The sequence below is a fragment of the Saccopteryx leptura genome, chromosome 4 (genome assembly GCF_036850995.1).
Source record: "Saccopteryx leptura isolate mSacLep1 chromosome 4, mSacLep1_pri_phased_curated, whole genome shotgun sequence".
Lineage (NCBI taxonomy): Eukaryota > Metazoa > Chordata > Mammalia > Chiroptera > Emballonuridae > Saccopteryx > Saccopteryx leptura.
In genome coordinates, this window is record NC_089506.1 from 136,719,301 (window position 1) to 136,743,863 (window position 24,563).

General features: G+C 38.6%; 1 protein-coding gene across 2 annotated transcripts in view; it reads left to right on the top strand.

Moving 5' to 3' along the window:
• ATG10 (autophagy related 10) overlaps positions 1-24,563 on the top strand; it is a 382,992-nt gene that overhangs the window by 38,322 nt on the left and 320,107 nt on the right. For both annotated transcript variants that reach the window (XM_066381782.1, XM_066381783.1), the window contains one exon: positions 347-466. In XM_066381782.1, coding sequence (XP_066237879.1) covers positions 347-466 — 120 coding nt within the window. The remainder of the gene's footprint in view (positions 1-346; positions 467-24,563) is intronic.

Sequence of the window (24,563 nt, forward strand, 5' to 3'; positions counted from 1 at the left end):
ATTGTCTAATAGAGTGTGAAGAGTAGCTCAGCTTTACTAATCATTGTCATGCTGTCTACTTAGGAGCTAAATTAGGAAGTAGAAAAGGAAGTTTTGAGGAGGTTGAAAGCTTAAAAGAGAGATAAAATTAAGCTCTTAAAACTGAATTTATGGACATGTTCTTCCTGATTAAAAATGGAGATAGGATGAGAAAGATGGAAACAAACAATATATATTTTTTTAGAATGGCTCTGAGGTTGTTTTCTATTTTATGTTCCCAATTTTCATTTGTTTAAATAAATAAGTGAATTAGCAGAATTCTTTTTAGTCTTCATTCTATAGCTGATACTTAGTTTTTATATTGCAGTTACCAGTTAGTATGGAAGAAGATGAATTTTTTGGAGAACAAGCATTCCAGCATTATTGTTCAGAATTTATCAAACATTCACAGAGGATAGGTGATGGTTGGGAATGGAGAGCTTCAAAGGTAAGAATAGAAAATTTTATTTTTTATTTCGAGTTTTTTTTCTTTTCTTTTTTTGTGTTGTAAACCCTTAGTAATTGAAACTAGTGTTTGAAAGCTAACTTGATTTAGTAAAAGGCTTAAATTGAAGAATGTTTTAAAACAGATATTTATTTTATTACTTCAACTGTATGTACTCATTATAATTAGGTAATGAAGTATTATTTAGAAAAGTTTATAGGTGACCTGCTTTAATTTAATAGACAAGAATACTTAGCATATTAATTATCTGAATATAAACAGATGCTTTTGTGGTTCTTCAACATTTGTTTACCCTATTAATTTTCTTAGGAAACTACCTTTGTCCAGAGAGAGAAAAAATGAATCTGAAACCACACCACAGTCAAACAATCACAAATTCTAAAATATTGAGGACTGTGCTAATTGGGAAGTTTTAAATAGTGTAAACACATTTCAAAATGTTTTTTCTTTTGCTTCTATTCATTGATAATAGTGAAAAGGTCTATGCGATCTTTTATTTTCACATATGTATAATATTTAGTAAGGTTCTCTGTTAAAAGCTTTTTAAAAGTTCCTTGAAATTCCTTTCATTTTTTTTCTTTTCCTTTTTCTTTCTTTTTTTTTTTATAATCTTCTTGTCATTGTGTTACTGAAAAGGGGACCTGGCACTTGGTGGGTCTGCCTAGGACCAGTGGGAGTGTGTGGGTTCTTGACTTCATGCAGAAAATATTTCATGACATGAGTCCAGGTGATTTTGAGAGTACATTTATTAAAGCTAGGGATAGTGAAACAGAAAAGGGCTTAGGATAGAAGAAGCAACAGGAGAGCTAAGTGGAGCTGCTTTGGTTTACTGGGCAGTCAGAGAAAAGGGGGCCTTGGAGACAGGTTCAGGGGGATAGCCCAGGATGAACTGCTGCTGCCCATGGCTCCCCTGGTTGCTAGTCTTGTGGGATCCATCAGAGTTTGGGAGATGCATGCTATGGGGGAAAAATAGAAGAAAGAAGAAGGGAAAGGGAAAGACATGAACTTGCTCCTGGGATAGAGAATATGCTGACATTTCCTTCTAGAGCAGGGGTCTCAAACTCGTGGCCCGCGGGCCGAATGCGGCCCGCCGAACAATTTTGTGTGGCCCACAGACTAATCCACGAAGTTCAAAATATTTTGGATAAAATTAAGTAAGCCTAGGGGCCTACTTGTATTTTTCATTTCTCTAGCATCCTAGCTAGATATTAGCTTAGTTAACAGCAGTTGTGATGCGAACTACAGTTTCTGGTCGTTTTGTGACACTGAGTAAACTGCATGTACAATTGTGTTTGTTGTACTGATTTTTTTTTGTTTTCAACTGCAGTGAGAAAAGTGTTGCGTAACAGTTGCCTTTTGTAGACCTAATGCGGCCCGCCAAACGGCTGTGATCTTGCTCTGTGGCCCACATGCTGAGTTGAGTTTGAGACCCCTGTTCTAGAGAGTGAATTTTCTCTGCTTGACATATTATCTGATTCCTGAAAAAGTCATGAATCTCGATTCTCTGCTGATTGGTTCTGTTTCCTATATGGACTCTAAGAAACATGAACAGTTTTGAGCCGATTACTATGATTCAGAACTAGGCCAGAGAAATGTAGGGTCTCTTGATTGGGTCTAGAGTGTCACTGGGGAGAGAAGCCATAATTTCTTCTTGGGTTATATGGCTAGGTTTTGACAGCATGGCACATGGGATGGTTCAGAGGTGTGGTAGATTCCAGCTTCATTCTCTCAGTTAGTGACTGACTGGTCAGTCCATAAGGCCCTAGGGCCTCTCTTGCTCCAGGATATTATGACCTTACTTGCATGTTTATTAATTTTAGTTTTATAATTTTGTTTGCTATTGTGTTTGAATTTTTATTAATTCTTCTATGCTTATTATTGAGAGAAAAGAACTGCTAACTTTTGTATGTTAATTTCAACTATTCAATTACTGATTTCTCCTTTTAGTTTTTATAATTTTGCAGTGATTTCCCTGTAGAGTGAGGCCATCTTCAAATGAAGTTTTTTTTATTTGTAATATTTATTGTAATATTCTTCTCTATTCTATTTTATTTTAATTTATTTTATTTTTCTTCTCTTTTCAAGTATGAAGAAGGGAGATAGAAACAGACTCCCACATGCACCCTGACCAGGATCCACCTGGCAACCCCCATCTGGGGCCAATGGTCTGATCATCTGGGGCCATGCTCGCAACCGACCTAATTTTTAGTGCCTGAGGTGGAGGCTCCATGGAGCCATCCTCAGTGCCTAGAGTAGATGCACTTGAACCAATCAAGCCATGGCTGTGGGAGGGGAAGAGAGAGAAAAAGAGAGAGAGAGAGAGAGAGAGAGAGAGAGAGGAAGGGGAGGGATGGAGAAGCAGATGGTCACTTCTCCTGTGTGCGCTAACTGGGAATCGAGCCTGGGATATCCACATGCCAGGCTGATGCTCTACCACTGAGCCAACCAGCCAGGGCTCTATTATATTATGAATTGATTAGAAAAATGTTAAGTAAAGTGATAAAGTTCTCTTGTTTATTTCTTCATCACGATCTTAATATTAACCCCTTGAGAAATAGTACAAACGGTTATGTATGTCCTTGTGCCTCCTGACCAGAGTACTATTGTACATGTGTAAGGCAACATTAAAAAAAAGGCATATGTATGTTCTTCTTCTTTCTATAAATGGTTATCAAACAAACATGATTTTAAGTTAATAAAACTGTAACTGTAACTAATTTCATTTTTTGAAAACAATTTCACTCCTGGAGGTCAGCGAGCATGAAAAAGCTCACTACTCAAAGGGTTAATACTCCTGATATGTAGTAATTAAATCAAATCATTGGTTCTTGGTTGTTTATTCATTGAATGAATAAAGGTTTCTGACCTCTTTTGACCTGTAATAATTTGTGTGGTTATTCCTTGTGAACTGTCTTTTCATCAGGTTATATATACTTTTTTAATTTTTGTTTTTTTTCTTTGTTTCTTTCCTTTTTATTTTTCACCAATTTTTAAAAAAATAAATTTTCTTTTAAGCTGGAGGCAGAATGCTCTAGATTCCTGTTACCATTTCTGTGACCTGCCAGAATGGGAGAGAAGAGGTTTAGGGAGGGAGCTAGAACTGGACTGCATGTGTGTGTGTGTGTGTGTGTGCTGGGGTGGTGGGGCTCTGGGACCGTCTCCAGGAGGGAGATTACATCTGTCAGAGTTTCCTCACTGAATTTGTTGAGACTAGTTCCCCATGAACCAGTTTCCAGGACTTGTTTATATTCTCGCTCTGGCCTCTGCTTCAGGGATTGGTATGGCTAAATCTAGCTTCTTGTTTGCTGCCACGGTCTGCTGAGTTAGGAAAGTTTCCTACCCTTTGCAATGAGAATTGCACCTTTAATTAAGAATAGTTCTTTTTTAATATGGGGGGGGGGCCTATAGATAGTATTAAAGCAAAACAAAACACTGTTAAGAGAAAACCTGTATAGCCTTAGGACAAGGACTGCAAACTCAAAACTGCAGCAGTCAGGCTTGGTAATGTAAATGGGTCAAGCTGCCAGAAACAGGGCAGTATGGACACAGTCATGTGGACTGTGGCTGACCAGAGTGCTTGGCCTGTCATTAGAGTTACCAGATCTTCCAAGAAAAGTAAAAATGGTTTGGCAGGAGAAATCTCTAAACTTTTAAATGTTGACAAATAATTTAAAAAGATATATTTAAAAATTTATTTTATTGATTTTATAGAGAGAGAAGGAGAGAGTGAGAGAGAGAGAGAGACAGAGACATTGATATGTTGTTCCACTTATCTGTGCATTTATTGGTTGATTCTTGTATGTGCCTTGATGGGGGATTGAATCTGCAATGTTGGCATATCAGGATAATGTTCTAACAAACTGAGCTACCAAGCCAGGGCAAAAAGATATTTTTTAAACATAGTGAGGACCAATCTCAACATGCCAGTGATGCATAATAGTGGGAGCTATGTGTGGCTAGTCGATGACTTCTGGGATTGGGAGTCTTACATGGCGTCACTGTGGTTTCTCGCCTGGCCCTGCCTCAGTGCACAGTGTTGATCTGATTTAGTAAAAGGAGCTCCAGGAAAACAGATTCCTGCTTTCTAAATTTCTGGATATTAGTCTTCTTACTCAGTAATTTCAGCAGCCCTGTACCACTTTCATGAAGGAAGTTGTGCGTCAGTCACTCGGTTGTTTGCCCCAAACTTCCATCTGTATTAGTATGTCAGCCTTTCTGTTGGAATTTGTAGATAATACCTAAACTGTTGTTTTAGTTTTCAGACTCTATACTTTTATTTTTATTTAAAAGAGCTATATAGAAGTACAGTTAGCAAACAGTATTTAAAATGTACAATTGGGAAGTTTTGACCTATGTATAGACCTATGAACCTTCAATATAATCAAGAAAGTGAACATTTCCATCAGCCCCAAAAGCTTCCTTGTATACTTTTGTAATACCTCCCTCTGCCCCTTCCTACCCCTGAAAGTTATTTTAAAAAAGAATCTTGTTTATCCTGATATATATATAGTTTCTTTTAAAGAGTACACATACTGTCACTCATACCTTCAGCTTTGTTCATAAATTACTTTGGCACCATTCATTTTACTTTTTCATTTTGAGAATTGCAATAATATTTAGAGAATTGGCATAAATTCAGCTTTATAGATGAGACAAAACATCATCTTTCCCTGCAAAGTTTATAAGAAAAGCAGTATTAATTAACAAAACGTAATAATTTTAAAAAAATTGAAAAGAAAGCAGTTTCTAAATGTAGTCAAAATAGTTCTAATTTTTATATCTGGTGGTATGCAGAATAGGAACACTACTTCTAAATCGTTTTTCAGTGGGGCTGGATGCTGTTGGCATCTGGGAAAGACAGTTCTTGTTCCCTTACCCCAACATTTCCAAGCCCTTCAGGTAGGTGGTATGCTCTCACTGAGAGCTAGTGTTTAACACGATGGTCTGTCTGAAATGAAAGATTGTGGATAAGAACATGGGCTTCAGAGTTAGGTAGACCTGGACATAAATCCCTGCTTGTTTACTAGTTCTCTATTGGACTAATTACTTAATGTCTCCAAACTTATTTTTTTAATCTATAAAATAACATTAATACCCATCTAATATGGTTACTGTGTAGATTAAATGAGGTTTTCAAGAGTTTAGTACAGTTTGTGGCAAGTGGAAAGCCATATTATGGTTATAATTTTTAGTTGGTTTGAAATATCCAGTGTCTTTTATAGAATAATGCTATAAATGAAAATGTAGTTAGGTTTTTTTAGAAAACTCTAAGAAAGTCTGTTTAGCACCAAATATACTATACTGGTCTGTGGTGTATTATTACAGGGGTCCCCAAACTTTTTACACAGGGGGCCAGTTCACTGTCTCTCAGACCGTTGGAGGGCCGCCACATACAGTGCTCCTCTCACTGACCATCAGTGAAGAGGTGCCCCTTCCGGAAGTGCGTGCGGTGGGGGGCCGGATAAATGGCCTCAGGGGGCCGCATGCAGCCTGCAGACCGTAGTTTGGGGATGCCTGCTCTAAGGTAAGAAAGGGGAACAAAAGGTGGTGAATAACAGTGAATGCAATTCTTTGAAACATATGAACTATCTTAAAAACCCACGAGTTTATAATGTTGAGAGAGAGAGAAGAGAGAAAGAACATGAGGGAAAGTGGAGTTGAAAAATCTCCATACCTAACTCATTTTACATCATTGAGAGTATCTAAGACATCAACTCTTTATTTTGAAAATTGTTAGAAAGAAAGAATAAGCATTTATCTTGTTTTTCCTATATAAACTATATTTCATGGTAACCAAATAGCCTAATTGGATAAAGGAATTTTTTTTTTTTAGAATTTTATCTGGTAAACATAGAAAAGATGGTGGAATTTTAAAAAATCACCACTTTTCCTGACCAGGTGGTTGCACAGTGGATAGAGCATCGGACTGGGATGTGGAAAAATCACCACTTTTCAATACCTAATAAAATGAATTAGGAGCAGTAATGACTAGATGGAACTGTTAGATGAAAGGTATATGGGATATTTACAGATGAAAACTTGAACTATCATCACCTGAACCTAGTGATCAATCTTGGCATTACTAAAAATAGGGCATCCAGATATTATGTACTTTCTGAATTTTTTTTTTTTTAATATTTACTGATTTGAGAGAAAGAAAAAAAGGGAAGGGGGAGAGAGAGAGAGACATTGATTTGTTGTTCCACTTATTTATGTATTCATCGGTTGATTTTTGTATGTGCTCTGACTGGGAATGGAACCCACAACCTTGGCGTATGGGGATAATGCTCTAATAAACTGAGCTACCTAGCCAGGGCTAATTCCTGAAGTTTTATAACATGAATAACAGAGCATAATCTATGGAATATTCTTACCCCCCAAACTGAATCTGAATAGAATCAGTTAAGGAAATCAAGTGATAGAGGACTAAGTTAATTGACACCATAAGAAACATATAGAAAAATCTAGAAATCTAACCCAATTTCCTTTAAAAATTAGCAGTAAGATAAAGAAGTGAGGAGAAGGACTGTGTCTTTAAATATCTAGGATTAAAGACCAGGTTTTTTTTCCTCTTCAGTATTCTTTCTGAGCAGCAGCCAGTAAGTGGTGCCATTGCAGCTCAGGTCAACTCTCCCTGGGAAGGTGGCGAGCATCACCGCCGTGTAGGGAGATGGTGAACATCACCGCGGTGCAGGGAGATGGTGAGCATCACCGCCGTGCGGTGCAGGGAGATGGTGAGCATCACCGCCGTGCGGTGCAGGGAGATGGTGAGCATCACCGCCGTGCGGTGCAGGGAGATGGTGAGCATCACCGCCGTGCGGTGCAGGGAGATGGTGAGCATCACCGCCGTGCGGTGCAGGGAGATGGTGAGCATCACCGCCGTGCCGTGCAGGGAGATGGTGAGCATCACCGCCGTGCCGTGCAGGGAGATGGTGAGCATCACCGCCGTGCCGTGCAGGGAGATGGTGAGCATCACCGCCGTGCGGTGCAGGGAGATGGTGAGCATCACCGCCGTGCCGTGCAGGGAGATGGGCCCACTGACCGTTCTCTTGGATATTTGACAGCGTCAGCTTGCTGTGAACGTTTCTAAGTCCTCACTTTTTCCCCCTCTGAAGTTATCTTACGGACCTATAACAAAGAGTTTGAGGATAAATAACAGTTTTTGGAATGGTAACAATTGGTTCTCAAACTGGTAACAGTTCACATCACACTGAGTAGTACTACTCCAGATTGAAAGAAATTCAAAAAACATATCCTAATGTAATGTGTGAAACTTATTTGGATCTTGACTCAAACAAATCAACCTTGAAAGGAGCTATTTGAAACAAATGGGGTATTTGATTATGGACTAAGGTATAAAATGATACCAAAGAGCTTAGCAAAGAAAAAAACAAACCAGGGATAGTTGAAGCAATGTGGCAAAATCTTATTAAATGAGAAACAGGGAGGCAGGGAGGCAAAGAGACAGACTCCTGCATGCGTCCCCACAGGGATCCACAAGGCCAGCTCCCTACAGGGCGATGCTCTGCCCATCCGGAGCTGCTGCACCATTGCTTGGCAACTGAGCTATTTCAGCACTTGAGGTGAAGCCATGGAGCCATCCTCAGCGCCAGGGGCCCAATTGCTTGAACCATTTGAGCCATGGCTGCAGGAAAGGAGGGGAAAGAGAGTGAGAGAAAGAGAGAGTGAGAGAGAGAGGAGGATGCTTCTCCTGTGTGCCCTGACCAGGAATTGAACCCAGGACATCCACACACTGGGCCAACACTCTACCACTGAGCTAACTGGCCAGGGCATTTTTCTCTACTTTTTATCTATGTTACATATATGCTTCCATTTCTTCTATCTTGTCACAATTTACTTTTTACACTAAACTTTATTCATAATTATAAATGTTCTTAGCCTTATCTTAGATTCAGAACCCGTTAGAGAATTTTGGGTAGCTTAAAGCTTCAAAGCAACTCGTCTTTTAAATTTGTGTGTGTATTTGTGTCGGTGTGTTTTTACTTAGTAGGTGTGAGAACATTAGTTTAGGACCTCATTAGTTTAGGACTTTCTGTGATTCAACCCATAGGTTTTCAGCTTTCTGCTTTCACTTTTGTATAACAGAAACAGGAAGAGAGAACAAAACAAAATATTATATTAATCTTGAGATTAGATTTTATACAGTTAATAGTATATCATTTTGTGTGTTATTATTGAAGAAATAAGCCCCCGTTAATCCTGCCTTTTCAGTTAAACCTACTTGATTATATTTTGAAATTTATATAGCAACTCAGAAATATTTTGATTACTTCCTTTGCAGCTTAGGATCTACTTATTGAAAGGGCTGTTTCCTAAATTTATATAGCGTAAACTTTAAAAATTTTATTTATTCTTAGAAATTTAAACTGATTTTTAAATTCCTCCTTTCAGTGGTCTTTCTCCTGGTTAATTCACATTTATTTTCTTAAAGCCCTTTATCATTATGTTAATTACATCAAATTCATATTATAAGACTAGATTCTAAAATATTTTCATATTTTATTTTATTCCATCTTTTATAACTGTGTTGGTAGAAAACCCATCTTCCTCTTGCCATCGATCTTGCTGCCCTGTTGAATTTCATGTATTGTTTATTTACACACTGTTTTTAAGATCTTATTATGATAAGTTTTAAATGTATAAAAGTAAATTCCCATGTACCTATCACCTGGCTCTCACAGCGATCAATTCACAGCCAGGAGCATACTGTTTTAAAGCATCTGTGGCAAATATAAATTGATGTAATAATCTCAATTTAGTTAATTTGGCTTTCTTTTTTCTGTATGTTTTAAAATTATGGGTTTTTCAAGTGTTGTTTAAATGTATTTATCATATTAATCATTATATAGAAAAGATAATGAATGAGCTCAGGAAAAGACCCTAGAGACATAAAATATTACTTCTAAAATTTTCTATTTATTTTAAAAATTATGGTAAAATACACATAATATAAAATTTACCATATTAACCATTTTTAAGTGTATAGTTCAGTAGAGGTAAGTACATCCACACTGTTGTGAAACCAAGTTCCTGAACAATTTTTATCTTTCGGAATTGAAGCTTTGTACCCATTAAACCCTAGCTCCTCATTCCCTCTTCCCCTCAGCCCCTGACCACCACCAGGTTACTTTCTGTGTGTATGGATTTGACTACTCTAGGCTTCTCATATAAGTGGAATCATACAGAATTCATCTTTTTGTGACTGACTTATTTCACTCAGCATAATGTCTTCCAAGTTCATTCATTATTTCTATAAATTTTGAATTAGAGTTATGGAATAGAGAGCTAAACAGAGAATTGGAAGTGAATCTCTGTTAGATGACAGCATCTTGAGTTACATAGCCTCATTCTGTTAAGCGATTTTATTTATTTCTGAAACACAATATGATTAAAGAGGATTAAATATGACACACACACAAAGATCCTTTAGGAAGGGTGGAAGTTGTACTGGCTCAGGATGTTTGAGCATAGTTTCTGATCAATAGTTGATCACAAAGCTATGTGCATAAATGTAATGTTGAGAGAAAGAATTCAGATTCAAAAGAGTATATCATTTTTTAAAGTCATGAACTGTGTATGCTTAGCTAAGGAACCTGAACTGTATCCTGAAATAATGAAGAATTACTAAAGAATTTTAATCAAGGAATAATGGATTAGAATTGCATTTTATAAGATCACTTTGGCAGGGTGGAAGGCAAGTTGGCAGAAGGTGAGGTTAGAGACAGAAAGCAGAAATAATGGCCTGAACCAAGACAGTGGCCTCAGCGAACAGAGGGCAGAGGACGCAGAGGTAAGAAAATCTGAGAGATTTTTTAAAGGTGGAATAAACTGATATAATGATCCATTAGGTCTAAGAATTGAGGAGATGGGAGTATAAGCCTTCAGGTTTATGTCCTGAGCCAGGAGGATGGTGGAGCCATCTACTAAAACAAAGAATTCAACTAATAGGAGGTTGAAAGATGATGAACTCAGTATTGATCACATGGAGTCTGAGGTCAACAGAACTCTAATCTATGAGATTGCTTATGTAATTAAATGTTGTGTAAAACCTGTTGTTTAGAAAAAGATAGGAGTATATGAAAATATGGGAATCGGCTCTTTACTACAGTCCTATGTCAAACTTGGTCAGTTCAGTTGTTATCATGGTACCTAAGTTTATTCATTGATTCTAGTAATCTTGAAAAAGAATGAAGAAAATAAGACCATCCTACATATTCTTTTTTAAAATTTTTTTATTGATTTTAATTTATTGTGCTTACATAGATTCAAGTGTCCCAATGAATTTATCTCCATCCCCCCCACCCCCGTGTTCTCCTTGATACCCCCTTTGACCCCTCCCCCAACACTCTCCCCACTTCCATTCAGGATTTGCTGTCCTGCTCTCTATACTGCTGTGTTATGTGTATATAATTTCACTAATCTCTTTTCCTTGTCTGATCCCATCCTCTCAGATCCCCTTTCCCTCTGGTCCCTTTGATCCGTCTCTGTCTCTATTCCGTTCCTCAGTTCACATTGTTCATTAAATTCCTCATATGAGTGAGATCATATGATATTTTTCTTTCTCTACCTGGCTTATTTCACTTAGCATAATAATCTCCAGGTCCATCCATGTTGTCGCAAAAGGTAAGATTTCCATCTTTGTCACGGCCGTGTAGTATTCCATTGTGTATATGTACCACTGCTTTTTAATCCACTCGTCCACTGACGGACACTTAGGCTGTTTCCAGATCTTGGCTGTTGTAAACAATGCTGCAGTAAACATGGGGGTGCATTTCTTATTTTGAATCAATGATTTGGTATTCTTAGGATAATTTACCTAAAAGTGGGATGGCTGGATCAAAAGGCAGTTCCATTTTTAATTTTTTTCTTTTTTTGTATTTTTCTGAAGTTGGAAATGGAGAGGCAGTCAGACAGACTCCCGCATGCGCCCGACCGGGATCCACCCGGCATGCCCACCAGGGGGCGATGCTCTGCCCACCTGGGGTGTTGCTCTGTTGCAACCAGGGCCATTCTAGAGTCTGAGGCAGAGGCCATGGAGCCGTCCACAGCGCCTGGGCCAACTTTGCTACAATGGAGCCTTGGCTGCAGGAGGGAGAGAGACAGAGAGGAAGGAGAGGGGGAGGGGTGGAGAAGCAGATGGGTGCTTCTCCTGTGTGCCCTGGCCGGGAATCGAACCCAGGACTCCTGCACACCAGGCTGATGCTCTACCACTGAGCCAACTGGCCAGGGCCTCATTGTGGTTTTAATTTGCATTTCTCTAATGATTAGTGATGTTGAACATTTTTTCATATGCCTATTGGCCATCTGTATGTCCTCTTTGGAAAAGTGTCTATTCAGTTCTTTTGCCCATTTTTTGATTGGGTTATTTATTTTCCTGGGGTTGATTTTTCAAGTTCTTTACAAATTTTGGTTATTAACACCTTATGATACTTATTGTTGAATATATTCTTCCATTGTGTTGTTTGTCTTTTTATTTTGTTCATATTGTCGTTAGCTGTGCAAAAGCTTTTTAGCTTGATATAGTCCCATTTGTTCATCCTGTCCTTTATTTCACTTGCCTGTGGAGATAAATCAGCAAATATATTGCTGCGAGAGATGTTGGAGAGCTTACTGCCGATGTTTTCTTCCAAGATGTTTATGGTTTCACGACTTAAATTTAAATCTTTTATCCATTTTGAGTTTATTTTTATGTATGGTGTAAGTTGGTGGTCTAGTTTCATTTTCTTGCAAGTATCTGTCCAATTTTCCCAACACCATTTGTTAAAGAGACTGTCTTTATTACATTGTATGTTTTTACCTCCTTTCTTAAATATCAATTGTCCATATAGGTGTGGGTTTATTTCTGGGTTCTCTGTTCCATTGATCTATATACCTGTTCTGATGCCAGTATCTACCTGTTTTGAGTACAGTGGTTTTGTAGTATAACTTGATATCAGGAAGTGTGATGCCTCCCACTTTATTCTTCTTTTTTAAAATTGCTGAGGCTATTAGTGTTCTTTTTTGGTTCCATATACATTTTTGGAATATGTGTTCTATATCTTTGAAGTATGCCATTGGTATTTTAACAGGAACTGCATTGAATTTATAGATAGCTTTGGATAATATAGACATTTTAATGATGTTTATTCTTCCCATTCATAAACACGAAATATGCTTCCACTTGTTTATATCTTCCTTGATTGCTTTATTCAATGTTTTATTATTTTCCGAGTACAAGTCTTTAACCTTCTTGTTAAATTTATTCTTAGGTACGTTATTTTTTTTTTGTTGCAATAGTGAAGCGGATTGTTTCCTTAATTTCTTTACTGACAGTTCATATTTGGTGTATAAAAATGCCTCTGATTTCTGAGTATTAATTTTATACCCTGCCACCTTGCTGAATTCACTTATCAGGTTCAGTAGTTTTTTGACTGAGACTTTGGGGTTTTCTATGTACAGTATCATATCATCAGCAAATAATGATAGTTTTACTTCTTCTTTTCCAATTTGGATGCCTTTTATTACTTCTTCTTGTCTGATTACTGTGGCTAGGACTTCCAGAACTATGTTGAATAAGAGTGGTAAAAGGGGGCACCCCTGCCTTGTTCCTGATCTTAAGGGGATTGCTTTTAATTTTTGCCCATTGAGTATGATGTTGACTGTGGGTTTGTCATAGATGGCCTTTATCATGTTGAAGTATGTTCCCTGTATTTCCACTTTGCTGAGAGTTTTGATCATGAATGGGTGCTGGATTTTATCAAATGCTTTTTCTGCATTTATTGATATACTCATGTGATTTTTCTCTTTCATTTTGTTTATGTAATGAATCATATTAATTGTTTTGCAAGGATTGTACTAACCTTGCCTTCCCAGAATAAATCCCACTTGATCATAATGTATGATTTTTTCATGTATTGCTGGATCCAGTTTGCTAATAGTTTGTTGAGAATTTTAGCATCTAAGTTCATCAGGGATATTGGCCTTTGTTTTTCTTTCTTGTGTAGTGTCTTTGCCTGTGTTTGGAATGAGAATTATGCTCATTTCAGAAAAGGAGCCTGAAAGTCTTTTCTCCTCTTGAATATTTTGAAATAGCTTGAGAAGGATAGGAGTTAGTTTTTCTTTGAATATTTGGTAATATTTGCCTGTGAAGCCATATGACTCTGGACTTTTGTTTGTTGGGAGTTTTTTGATAACTGTTGCAATCTCTTTTGATGTAATCAGTCTATTTAGGTTTTCAGATTCTGGCAGATTGATTTTTGAAAGATTGTAAGTTTCGAGGAATTTGTCCCTTTCGGCTAGGTTGTCTAATTCTTTGGCATATAGTTCTTCATAGTATTTTCTTGCAATCCTTTGAATTTCTGCTGTGTCAGTTGTTACTTTTCCACTCTCATTTCTAATTTTATTTATTTCAGTCCTCTCTTTTTTTATTGGTGAGTTTGGTTAAAGGTTCATCAATCTTGTTTACCTTTTCAAAGAACCAGCTCTTGGTTTCATTGATCTTCTGTATTGATTTTTTAGCCTCTATGTCATTTATGTCTGCTCTGATTTTTATTATTTCCTTTTTTCTCCTTCCTATGGGATTTGTTTGTTGTTTTTTTTTCTAGTTCTTTTAGATGTAGGTTTAGGTTATTTATTTGGGCTTTATCTTGCTGCTTAAGGTATGACTGTAGTGCTATGAACTTCCCTCTCAGGACTACTTTTGCTGTGTCCCATAAATTTTGAGTTCTTGTATGTTTATTTTCATTTGTTTCAAGGAAATTTTTTATTTCTTTTTTTTATCTCATTGTTAACCCATTTGTTATTTAACAACATGCTATTTAGTCACCAGGTGTTTGAATTTTTTTGTTCATCTATTGTAGTTGATTTCTAGTTTCATGACATTGTGATCAGAGCAGATGCTTGATATGATTTCAAGCTTCTTAAATTTATTATATTCATATTGTGTCCTAACTTGTGGTCTATCCTAGAGAGTGTACCATGAGTACTTGAAAAGTATGTGTATTCTGCTGCTTTAGTGTGAATCCTTTAGGGTGAAAGATTCTGAAGATATCTATTAAATCCAGTTGATCTAGTGTGTCCTTTAAGGTTGCTGTTTCTTTGTTAATTTTCTTTTTTGAGGATCTATCCAGTGATGTCAGGTGGTATTGAAATCCCCTACTATTATAGTATTGCTATTGATCTCGCCCTTTATGTTCATCAAAGTCTGCTTTATAAATTTAGGTGCTCCTATATTAGGCATATAGGTATTTATAATGGTTATATCTTCCTGTTGGATTGCTCCCTTTATCATTATGTAGTGACTTTCTTTATCCCTTACTGTAGCCTTTGTTTTAAAGTCTATTTTGTCAGGTACAAGTATTGCTACCCCAGGTTTTTTTCATTTCCATTTGCATGAAATATTTTTTTTTATCCCTTTACTTACAGTCTGTGTGTCTCTCTTTTGAGATGGGTCTCTCTTAGACAGCATATATACGGGTCCTGTTTTGTTATATATTCAGCTATCTTATGTATTTTTTTTTTTTTTTTTTTTTGTGGCAGAGACAGAGAGAGAGTCAGAGAGAGGGACAGATAGGGACAGACAGACAGGAAGGGAGAGATGAGAAACATCAATTCTTGTTGTGGTTCCTTAGTTGTTCATTGATTACTTTCTCATATGTGCCTTGACTGGGGGGCTACAGCAGACCGAGTGACCCCTTGCTCGAGCCAGCAACCTTGGGCTGAAGCTGGTGAGCCTTGCTCAAACCCAATGAGCCCGCGGTCAAGCTAGTGACCCGGAGTCTCGAATCTGGGTCCTCTGCGTCGCAGTCCGACACTCTATCCACTGCACCACCGCCTGGCCAGGCCCTTATGTCTTTTGATAGGGGAATTTAATTCATTTACATTGAAGTTTATTATTGATATGTATTTGATTATTGCCGTTTTATTCTTTAAATCTACATTCTTCCTTTTCTAGATTTTTTCCCCTTTGTTCTTTTCACAGCAGGCCCCTTAACATTTCTTGCAGCATTGGTTTGGTTGTAATGAATTCCATGAGTTTTTTTTAATCTGTGAAGCTTTTTATTCCTCCTTCAATTTTAAACGATATCCTTGCTGGATAAAGAAGTATTGGTTGTAGGCTTTTGTTTATCATTACCTTGAATATTTTTTAACATTCCCTTCTGGCTTCTAGTGTTTCTGTTGAAATATTCAATGTCATCATTATGGGGGCTCCTCTGTAGGTAATTGAGTGCTTTTCTCTTGCAGCTTTTAGTATTCTTTCTTTATCCCTTAATTTTGGTATTTTGATTATGATGTGTCTTTGGAGTCCTCTTTAATGAGACTCTCTGTGCTTCTTGAACTTGTGTGACATTTTCCTTTATCAATTTAGGGAAGTTTTCTGCTATGATTTCTTCAATCATGTTCTCTATCCCTTGTTTTTTCTCTTCTTCAGGAAACGCTATGATGTGGATGTTGGTTCTCTTCATGTTGTCACAGAGCTCCTTTAGAGTTTCCTCAGACTTTTTGAGCCTTTTTATTTTTTGCTGCTCTGCTTTGGTGCTTTCATTTATCTTGTCCTCTAACTCGCTGATTTGATCCTTTGCTTCATTCAGCCTGCTTTTAATTCCTTCCAGTGTAGTCTTCATTTCTGATATTGTTATTTGTCATTTATTACTGGTTCTTTCTTATGATTTCAATGTCCTTTTTGATGCTTGCTATCTCTTTATTTAGGTGATCATTATGTCCACCCATTGTTTTTCTAAGCTCTTTGAGCATCCTAACAATCATTATTTTAAACTCTGCCTCCAGTAATTTGGTTATTTGTATCTCATTCAGTTCTTTTTCTGGTTATTTCTCTTGTTGATTCATTTGAATTACATTTCTGTCTTACCTTTTTGTCTTTGTATAGACTGCTCCTTTGCATGTGTTGTTTGTGTAGCTAGGTGAGTATAGGGTTGGTGTTTTCTGCCTCCAGCTTTCATTTGTATTGTTTCTAGATCTTCTTGGGTTGGCATCAGCTGTTGTTTGTAATCTGCTTTGGGCTACTTGTCTGCTGTCATTGTTCTTTTTGCTATTTGTGTCTGCGTTTTATGTTTCTTAGCTGGGTCAAGTGTGTGGAGCCCTTCCTTAAGATACCACTCTAACAAGGGTTGTTAGGTCCTGGACTGATGCTCTCCATATCTGGCCACTGGATGTACCCGCCCTGGACCTCCCTGGCTGTAGCCTGGCACAGATCAGTGGAGGTTACTGCCCATGACTGGCCCTTATCAACCTTTTTGGAACTACAGGTGGTCCAGATCTTGTGGCTCCCTCTGCTGGGCCCAGGTGCCATTGTAAATATCAGCTACCCTCCTAGGCTAGCTTTTATCTACTCTTGGCCTGGGGGAAGTTTGTTTTCAAGTCCAAATCCCCCTGAACTCCGCTTTCTGCTGCCTCTTATTGCTGGCTACTTGTTGGGCTCAGTACTGTAATTCAGTGATTATGTACAGAATTGCATATGGCTTGCCTCTAAGCCTCAAGTGTCAATCTATCCAGACCTCTTTTTTTTTTTTTGCATGTTATTTTATTTTATTTACATCTTCTTTAGCCCTCTGAAGGGTGTGGCCACAGGAGTCCAGTGGGTGTGGCCTTCTAGGCTCTGGGGTTCTGGGCTTGGGCTCTGGTTCTGGGGCTGTGGACCCTCACCTCTCCAGGCAGCCCACCCCGCGGAGTGTGGGCTTGCGCAGAGGATGGGCTTGTGCTTACCCTCTGGGGCTGCTTCTGCAGCCGCTTGGGTGTCCGCTGCCACGGGCAGGCTTGTGTACTCACACTCCAGTCACCGCTGTGGCTGCACCTGCTACCATCGCTGTGGGCGTGCTTGTGCACATGCACTCCGGTTGCCGCTGTGGCCTCCCCAGTTTCCTCTGCCGTGGGCAGGCTTGCAGTTGTGCACTTGGGTTGTTGCTGAGGCCTCCCCGGTTTCCACCGCCGCGGGCGAGCTTGTGTGTGCAACCGCTGCCGGCCCTCCGGCCCTCCTGCGAGTACTTAGCAGCATAGGGGGGGGGGCAGTGTCGCTCAGACCTCAAGCACTTACTAATTGTGTCCCTGATGTGTTCCCTGCTTCCAAGTGCCACTTTGCTCTGACTGGAGCAGAAGAGCCTCTGGTGGGTGGAGTAATTTCTTCCCTATGCTGGTGTTGCTGCTCCCTGATAAAATGGTCACTTTAGATTTGGGCAGTAATTCAGCCCAGGGGTTAAGGTGGCTGTCCCTCAAAGTGTCCCTTCTTGTGCCTCAGAGATTACACCCTCACTGGCAACTCCAGTCCTCTCAGTGCTCCCCACTCCTGGAGCCTGGGGTAAATGGCTGTGAAACGAGGTTTTTCTACACGGTCCCTTTAAGACGGAGTCTGGGTCTGAGAGTTCTGTCTCTCACAAACAGTATCCCGGCTCTTTTCTCAGCTCAACACTTTTAGGCTCTGGGGTTCTAGGCTGGGGCTCTGGTTCTGGGGCTGTGGATCCTCACCTTTCCAGGCAGCCCACCCCGCTGCGAGGGTCCCTCCCAGCTGCCACTGGCACGTGGCAGCGGGGCAGCCCTTTCCGCATCTCCACCTCTCCTACCAGTCTCAGTGTGGTTTTTTCTGTGGTCCTTGGTTATAGAATCCTCTTTTTTTTTTTTAATTTTCTTTTATTAATTTTTAGAGAGGAGAGAGAATGAGAGAGAGAGAGAGAGAGAGAGAGAGAGAAAGAAGGGGGAGGGAGGAGCTGGAAGCAACAACTCCCATATGTGCCTTGACCAGGCAAGCCCAGGGTTTTGAACTGGCGACCTCAGCGTTCCAGGTCGATGCTTTTTATCCACTGCAACCTTGGGGTCTCAAACCTGGGTCCTCCGCTTCCCAGTCCGATGCTCTATCCACTGTGCCACCGCCTGGTCAGGTCATTATTAATTTATAATAACTGTAAACAGAATTGTTAAATGAACTTGAATGCTCCTGTCATCATGAATCCTTTTTGTTTTCTAGGTGGGCAAATCATAATAGTGTGAGCACAGGTCAGGCTAGAATCCTCTTAATTTAGTCAAAGTTGGTTTTTCAAGATGGTTGTCCTTAAAATTAAGTTTTAATCCACTTTGGTTCTCAGAGATAGTAGTTGGAACTTCTGCCAGTCTGTTGCCATCTTGCCACCCCCTCCTACATATACTTATATGAGTGTCATCAGCATAAAAAGATGCTGTAAAGCAAGAGTGCACGTGATTGCTGCACACATTTTTCCTAGAAATTGTAAATAATACAATATGAACAAAATGACGCTGTATTGAAAAGAAAACATGTCTTCATTAGGTCAGATGATATAAAAAGCACCAAAGATTTATTTTAAAAAGTATGATGATTATTAAGACAATTTATTTAGGCAATCAGTTAAAAAATATACCTAGCAAAGTTAATTTTAAAAGTGAACAGGTATTGTGTTCCTAAAAGGGAAAACTGTTTTAGAGATGTCATTTCCCTCCAAATTTATACATTTAAAAGAACAACCATTAAAATCCAAATTGGGAACTTCAGTAACATTTGTTTATTTAAGCGTACCTAAAAATGAAAACTTACATAGAAAGGAAATTCAGCTAAACAACCTACTAGCAATTGTGTTAGTATGATTTTTGGTGATTTTTTTCTAACAAATATTCATGATCACAGTAATGTTGTCTGTAGTTGGAGGCATTCTTTCAGGCTTTAGAAATAACCATTTCCCCCCCCCCCCTTTTTCTAAAGTGAAAAAAGGGAAGATACTGAGGCAGACTCTCACATGTGCTCATACTGAGATTTATGTGGCAACCCATTGGGGCTGATGCTTGAATTATCCAAGCTATTTTTAGCACCTGGGGCTGATGTGCTCAAAAGAGTTATCTTCAGCACCTGGGGTCATGCTGAATCCAGTTGAACCAGTGGCTATGGGAGGGAAAAAGGGAAAGATTAAAGAGAGGGAGGGGCAGAGAAGCAGATGGCTGCTTCTCCTGTGTGCCCTGATCTAGAATCAAACCCAGGATGTCCATATACTGGGCCTATGATCTATCCACTGAACCACTAGCTAGGGCCTAGAGATAACAATTTTCTAAGTTTAAACATGAAAGTAACTCATAAAAGATCAAAACAAATAGGCAAACTACCCTAGAGAAAGAGAGAATGGCTTCCCACTCTACAAGATTTAACAGTAATTAAATGGCAACCAAAAGAAACTAATCAGTTACTAAAACTTAAAAAAAATATATTAAAGGAAACACTGGAATTGTCAATTACACTATTCAACAGAGAGAGATTCTTACCCTACGCATTTTAAACAATGTTGCCCAATGGTAAGACTATCCCTAACTAAAGAGCAAGATGTATACTGCCACTATTAGATTATGCCATTAAATAATTCATTCTTACAACCACTCATGAGAATTTGTACTTATTCTGTGCTCACACTATTATGATTTGCCCACCTAGAAAACAAAAAGGATTCATGATGACAGGAGCATTCAAGTTCATTTAACAATTCTGTTTACAGTTATTATAAATTAATAATGACCTGACCAGGCGGTGGCACAGTGGATAGAGCATCGGACTGGGAAGCGGAGGACCCAGGTTTGAGACCCCAAGGTTGCCAGCTTGAGCGCGGGCTTATCTGGTTTGAGCAAGGTTTACAAGCTTGGACCCAAGGGCGCTGTCTTGAGCAAGGGGTCACTCAGTCTGCTGTAGCCCCACGATGAAGGCACATATGAAGAAGCAATCAATGAACAACTAAAGTGCCACAATGAGAAACTGATGATTGATGCTTGTCATCTCTCTCTATTCCTGTCTGTCTTTCCCTATCTGTCCCTCTCTCTGACTCTCTCTCTGTCTCTGTAAAAAAAAATAAAAAAAATTAATAATTGGATTCTGATATATATCCTGATATCAATGTAGACATATCCTTTGCTAAGATGTGAATCTTTCTTTGAAAGACAACTCTATTCCAATCTATCTGAACCTGAGGGTCAGATTCTGTGCTTTATAATCTCACCAGTGGAAAGACAACTTCCTACAAGGCTTTTTGAAATACAGCCTGCCAGCCTGTCCAGTGAACCTAAACATAACTGATAAGCAAGAATGCATTCTAAATTGTTAAAAGTACACAATTCCTACCATTATTTAAATTTTAATTGATAAATTTATAGTGTATTATAGCTTTCCTTTCACTGATGCTCTTGATAATCTTTGAAAATGGCATTAAAATATTTAATTCACAAGTGGTACAACTTGTTCTTGTGATGATTGCTTAAGATTTGTATATGCATAAGTGAAAAATCATATCATAACACATTAAATTATGAATGTTGTAACTATGATTCAAGGTTTACTACAAAAACATAGCATGCTGGTTTAAGTGCATTTTTTCCTTAATCTCCAAAGATAAACAGAAAAAATCTACTTTAGTCTAATCAAGAGACTATATGAATGCAATATATTTCATCTTTAACTAGTGGTATTTGGGGCCAGAAATGATAATTCATTAACTCATAGTAGATGGCTTAAACAATGACAGCATTACATAAAAACTAATAGCAGTAACATGCTCACAACTTCCCTAAATAGGATTATTGGTACAGGGGTATGTAAAACTTTTTAAAATAAGCTAAGGGACAAAGCATAAAAGTTAAAGTAAAATTAAGTATTTCAAACCAACAAATGTATTTTTTTTGTTACTCATATAAAGCAACATCATACCTAAGAAACCTGTGGGAAATGTCTATTTCTTTTAGAAAACCTTAAAATTGTCACTAAATTTTTGCAAAGAATCTATCTAGGCCCTGACTGGTTGGCTTAGTGGTAAAGCATCAGCCTGGTGTGTGGAAGTCCCAGTTTCAATTCCTGGTTAGGGCACACAGGAGAAGTGACCATCTGCTTCTCCACCCCTCCCCCTCTTCTCTCTCCCTCTCTTTTTCCCTCCTGCAGCCATGGCTCATTCAAGCAAGTTGGTCCCTGGTGCTAAGGATGGCACTATGGTCTTGCCTCAAGTGCTAAAATAGCTCAGCTGCCGAGCAACGGAGCAGTAGCCCCAGATGGGCAGAGCATGCCAGTAGGGGACATGGCAGGAGTCTGTCTCTCTGCCTCCCCACCTCCCAATAAGAAAAAAAAAAATCTAAGCATATTGTGTACATAGAGGTAAAAAATTTAAGTAGATATTTATATTTAACCTTTGAAATAAAAATCATTACTTCCATTAATTTTTGTATAAATACTGCCAAAGTGAATGGGTAAAGCAATGTAACTGTATTTAACCTATTCATTCCATTATTTACTCTCAACTCCATTGTTTACATTCCGAGTTCAGGCCCGTTTTTTCTAATCAGCTCTGACTTCTTTTTGCCATGTCCTCTGTGCATGTGTTCAGCCCCAGCATTGGCCTAGGACAGGGGTCAGGAACCTTTTTGGCTGAGAGAGCCATGAATGCCACATATTTTAAAATGTAATTCCGTTAGAGCCATACAACGTTATTATTATTTTTATTAAAGATTTGTCTGCCAGCCAGATGCAGCCATCAAAAAAGCCACATCTGGCTCGCAAGCCATAGGTTTCTGACCTGAGATAGATGATTTGTAAATATTTTATTTTATTTTGAAAGGTACCTTTCATTTTGTTGATGGTCTCCTTACTGTGCAGAAGCTTTTCAGTTTGACGTAGTCCCACTTGCATATTTCTGCATTTGTTGCTTGTGCTTTTGGTGTCATATCCAAAAATTCATTGCCATATTCAGTGTCAAAAATTTTTTTTCTATTTCTTTAGTGCTTTTATGTTTTTTTTCTTTTTTAATTATTGTGTTAACATGTCCCACTCATTATAGCCATCAACCCCCAACAATGTGCCCTCTATTACACTCCTTTTGCCCACTTCACCCTGATTCCCTCCTTCACTTCCCTCATGGATTTGCTGTCCTGTTATCTGTATCTCTGTGTTATGTATAATATAATTTCACTAATCCCTTCACCTTCTCTGATCCGATGCTCTCATCATCCCTCCCTCTGAGAGCTGTCCCTCTGCTCCCTGTGACCCTGCCTCTGTCTCTATTCCGTTCCTCAGTTCACTGTGTTCATTAGATTCCACATATAAGTGAGATCATATAATATTTGTCTTTCTTTGCCTGGATTATTTGACTAAGCATAATAATCTCCAGGTTCATCCATGCCATTGCAAAACATAAAATTTCCTTCTTTTTCATGGCCACATAGTTTCCACTGTGTATATGTACCATAGTTTTTTATTCACTAATCCACTGATTGATTCTTGGGCTGTTTCCAAATCATGGCTATTGTAAACAATGCTGCCATAAACATGGGGGTGCATATCTTCTGTTGCATCAGTGTTTTGGGATTCAAAACACTTTTAGGATATGTTCCCATAAGTGGTATAGCTGGGTCAAAAGGCAGTTCCATTTTTAATTTTTTGAGGAAATGCCATACTGTTTTCCACAGTGGCTGCACCAGTCTGCATTCTTACCAGGAGTGCAGGAGGGTTTCTTTTTCTCCACACCCTCACCAGCACTAGTTGTATGTTGATTAGTTAATAAGAGCCATTCTAATAGGTGTGAGGTGCTATTTCACTGTGGTTTTAATTTCCATTTATCTGAGTAGTGACATTGAACATTTTTTCATATGCCTATTGGCCATCTGTATGTCCTCTTTGGAGATGTGTCTATTTGGTTCCTTTGACCGTTTTTAACAGGATTTTTTACCTTCCTGGTATTGAGTTTTAGAAGTTTCTTATAAATTTTAGTTATTAACCCCTTATCAAATGTATCAGTGAATGTGTTCTCCCATTGTGTGGGTTGTCTTTCTACTTTGTTAATGTTGTCTTTTGCTGTGCAAAAGCTTTTTAGTTTGATATAATCCCATTTGTTTATTTTGTCCTTTATTTCACTTTCCCATGGAGATATATCCGCAAAAATATTGCTATGAGAGATATCAAAGAGTTTACTGCCTATGTTTTCTTCCAAGATGTTTATGTTTCTGCAACTTATATTTAAGTCTTTTATCCATTTTGAGTTTATTTTTGTGAATGATGTAAGTTGGTGGTCTAGTTTCAATTTTTGGCATGTACCTAATTTTTTCAACACCATTTATTTGTTTTGTTTCTTTTTTTTTTTTTTTTCTGAAGCTGGAAACGGGGAGAGACAGTCAGACAGACTCCCGCATGCGCCCGACCGGGATCCACCTGGCACGCCCACCAGGGGCAACGCTCTGCTCACCAGGGGGCGATGCTCTGCCCCTCCGGGGCGTCGCTCTGCCACCACCAGAGCCACTCTAGCGCCTGGGGCAGAGGCCAAGGAGCCATCCTCAGCGCCCGGGCCATCTTTGCTCCAATGGAGCCTTGGCTACGGGAGGGGAAGAGAGAGACAGAGAGGAAGGAGGGGGGAGGGTGGAGAAGCAAATGGGCGCTTCTCCTATGTGCCCTGGCCGGGAATCGAACCCGGGTCCCCCGCACGCCAGGCCGACGCTCTACCGCTGAGCCAACCGGCCAGGGCCTCAACACCATTTATTAAAGAGACTGTCTTTACTCCACTGTATATTCTTCCCTCCTTTGTCAAGTATCAATTGACCATAAAGGCATGGGTTTATTTCTGGATTCTCTGTTCTGTTCTATTGATCTGTATGCCTGTTTCTTATGCCAGTACCAAGCTGTTTTGATTACAATGGCCTTGTAATATAACTTGATATCAGGAAGTGTGATACCTCCCACATTGTTCTTTATTGTCTAGGTTACTGAGACTATTCAAATTCTTTTTAATTCCATATAAATTTTTGGAATATTTGTTTCAGATATGTGAAGTATGCCATATTTTAATAGAAATTTCATTAAAGCTATACATTGCTTTGGGTAGTATAGACATTTTAATGATGTTTATTGTTCCTATCCATGAACATGGTATATGCTTCTACTTGTTTGTATCTCCTTTGATTTCTTTTTACAATGTCTTATAATTTTCCAAGTATGAATCTTTTACCTCATTGGTTAAATTTACTCCTAGGTACTTTGTGTGTTTTTTGTTGTTGTTGTTGTTGTTGCAATAGTGATGGGGATTGTTTCCTTAATTTCTCTTTATGGCAGTTT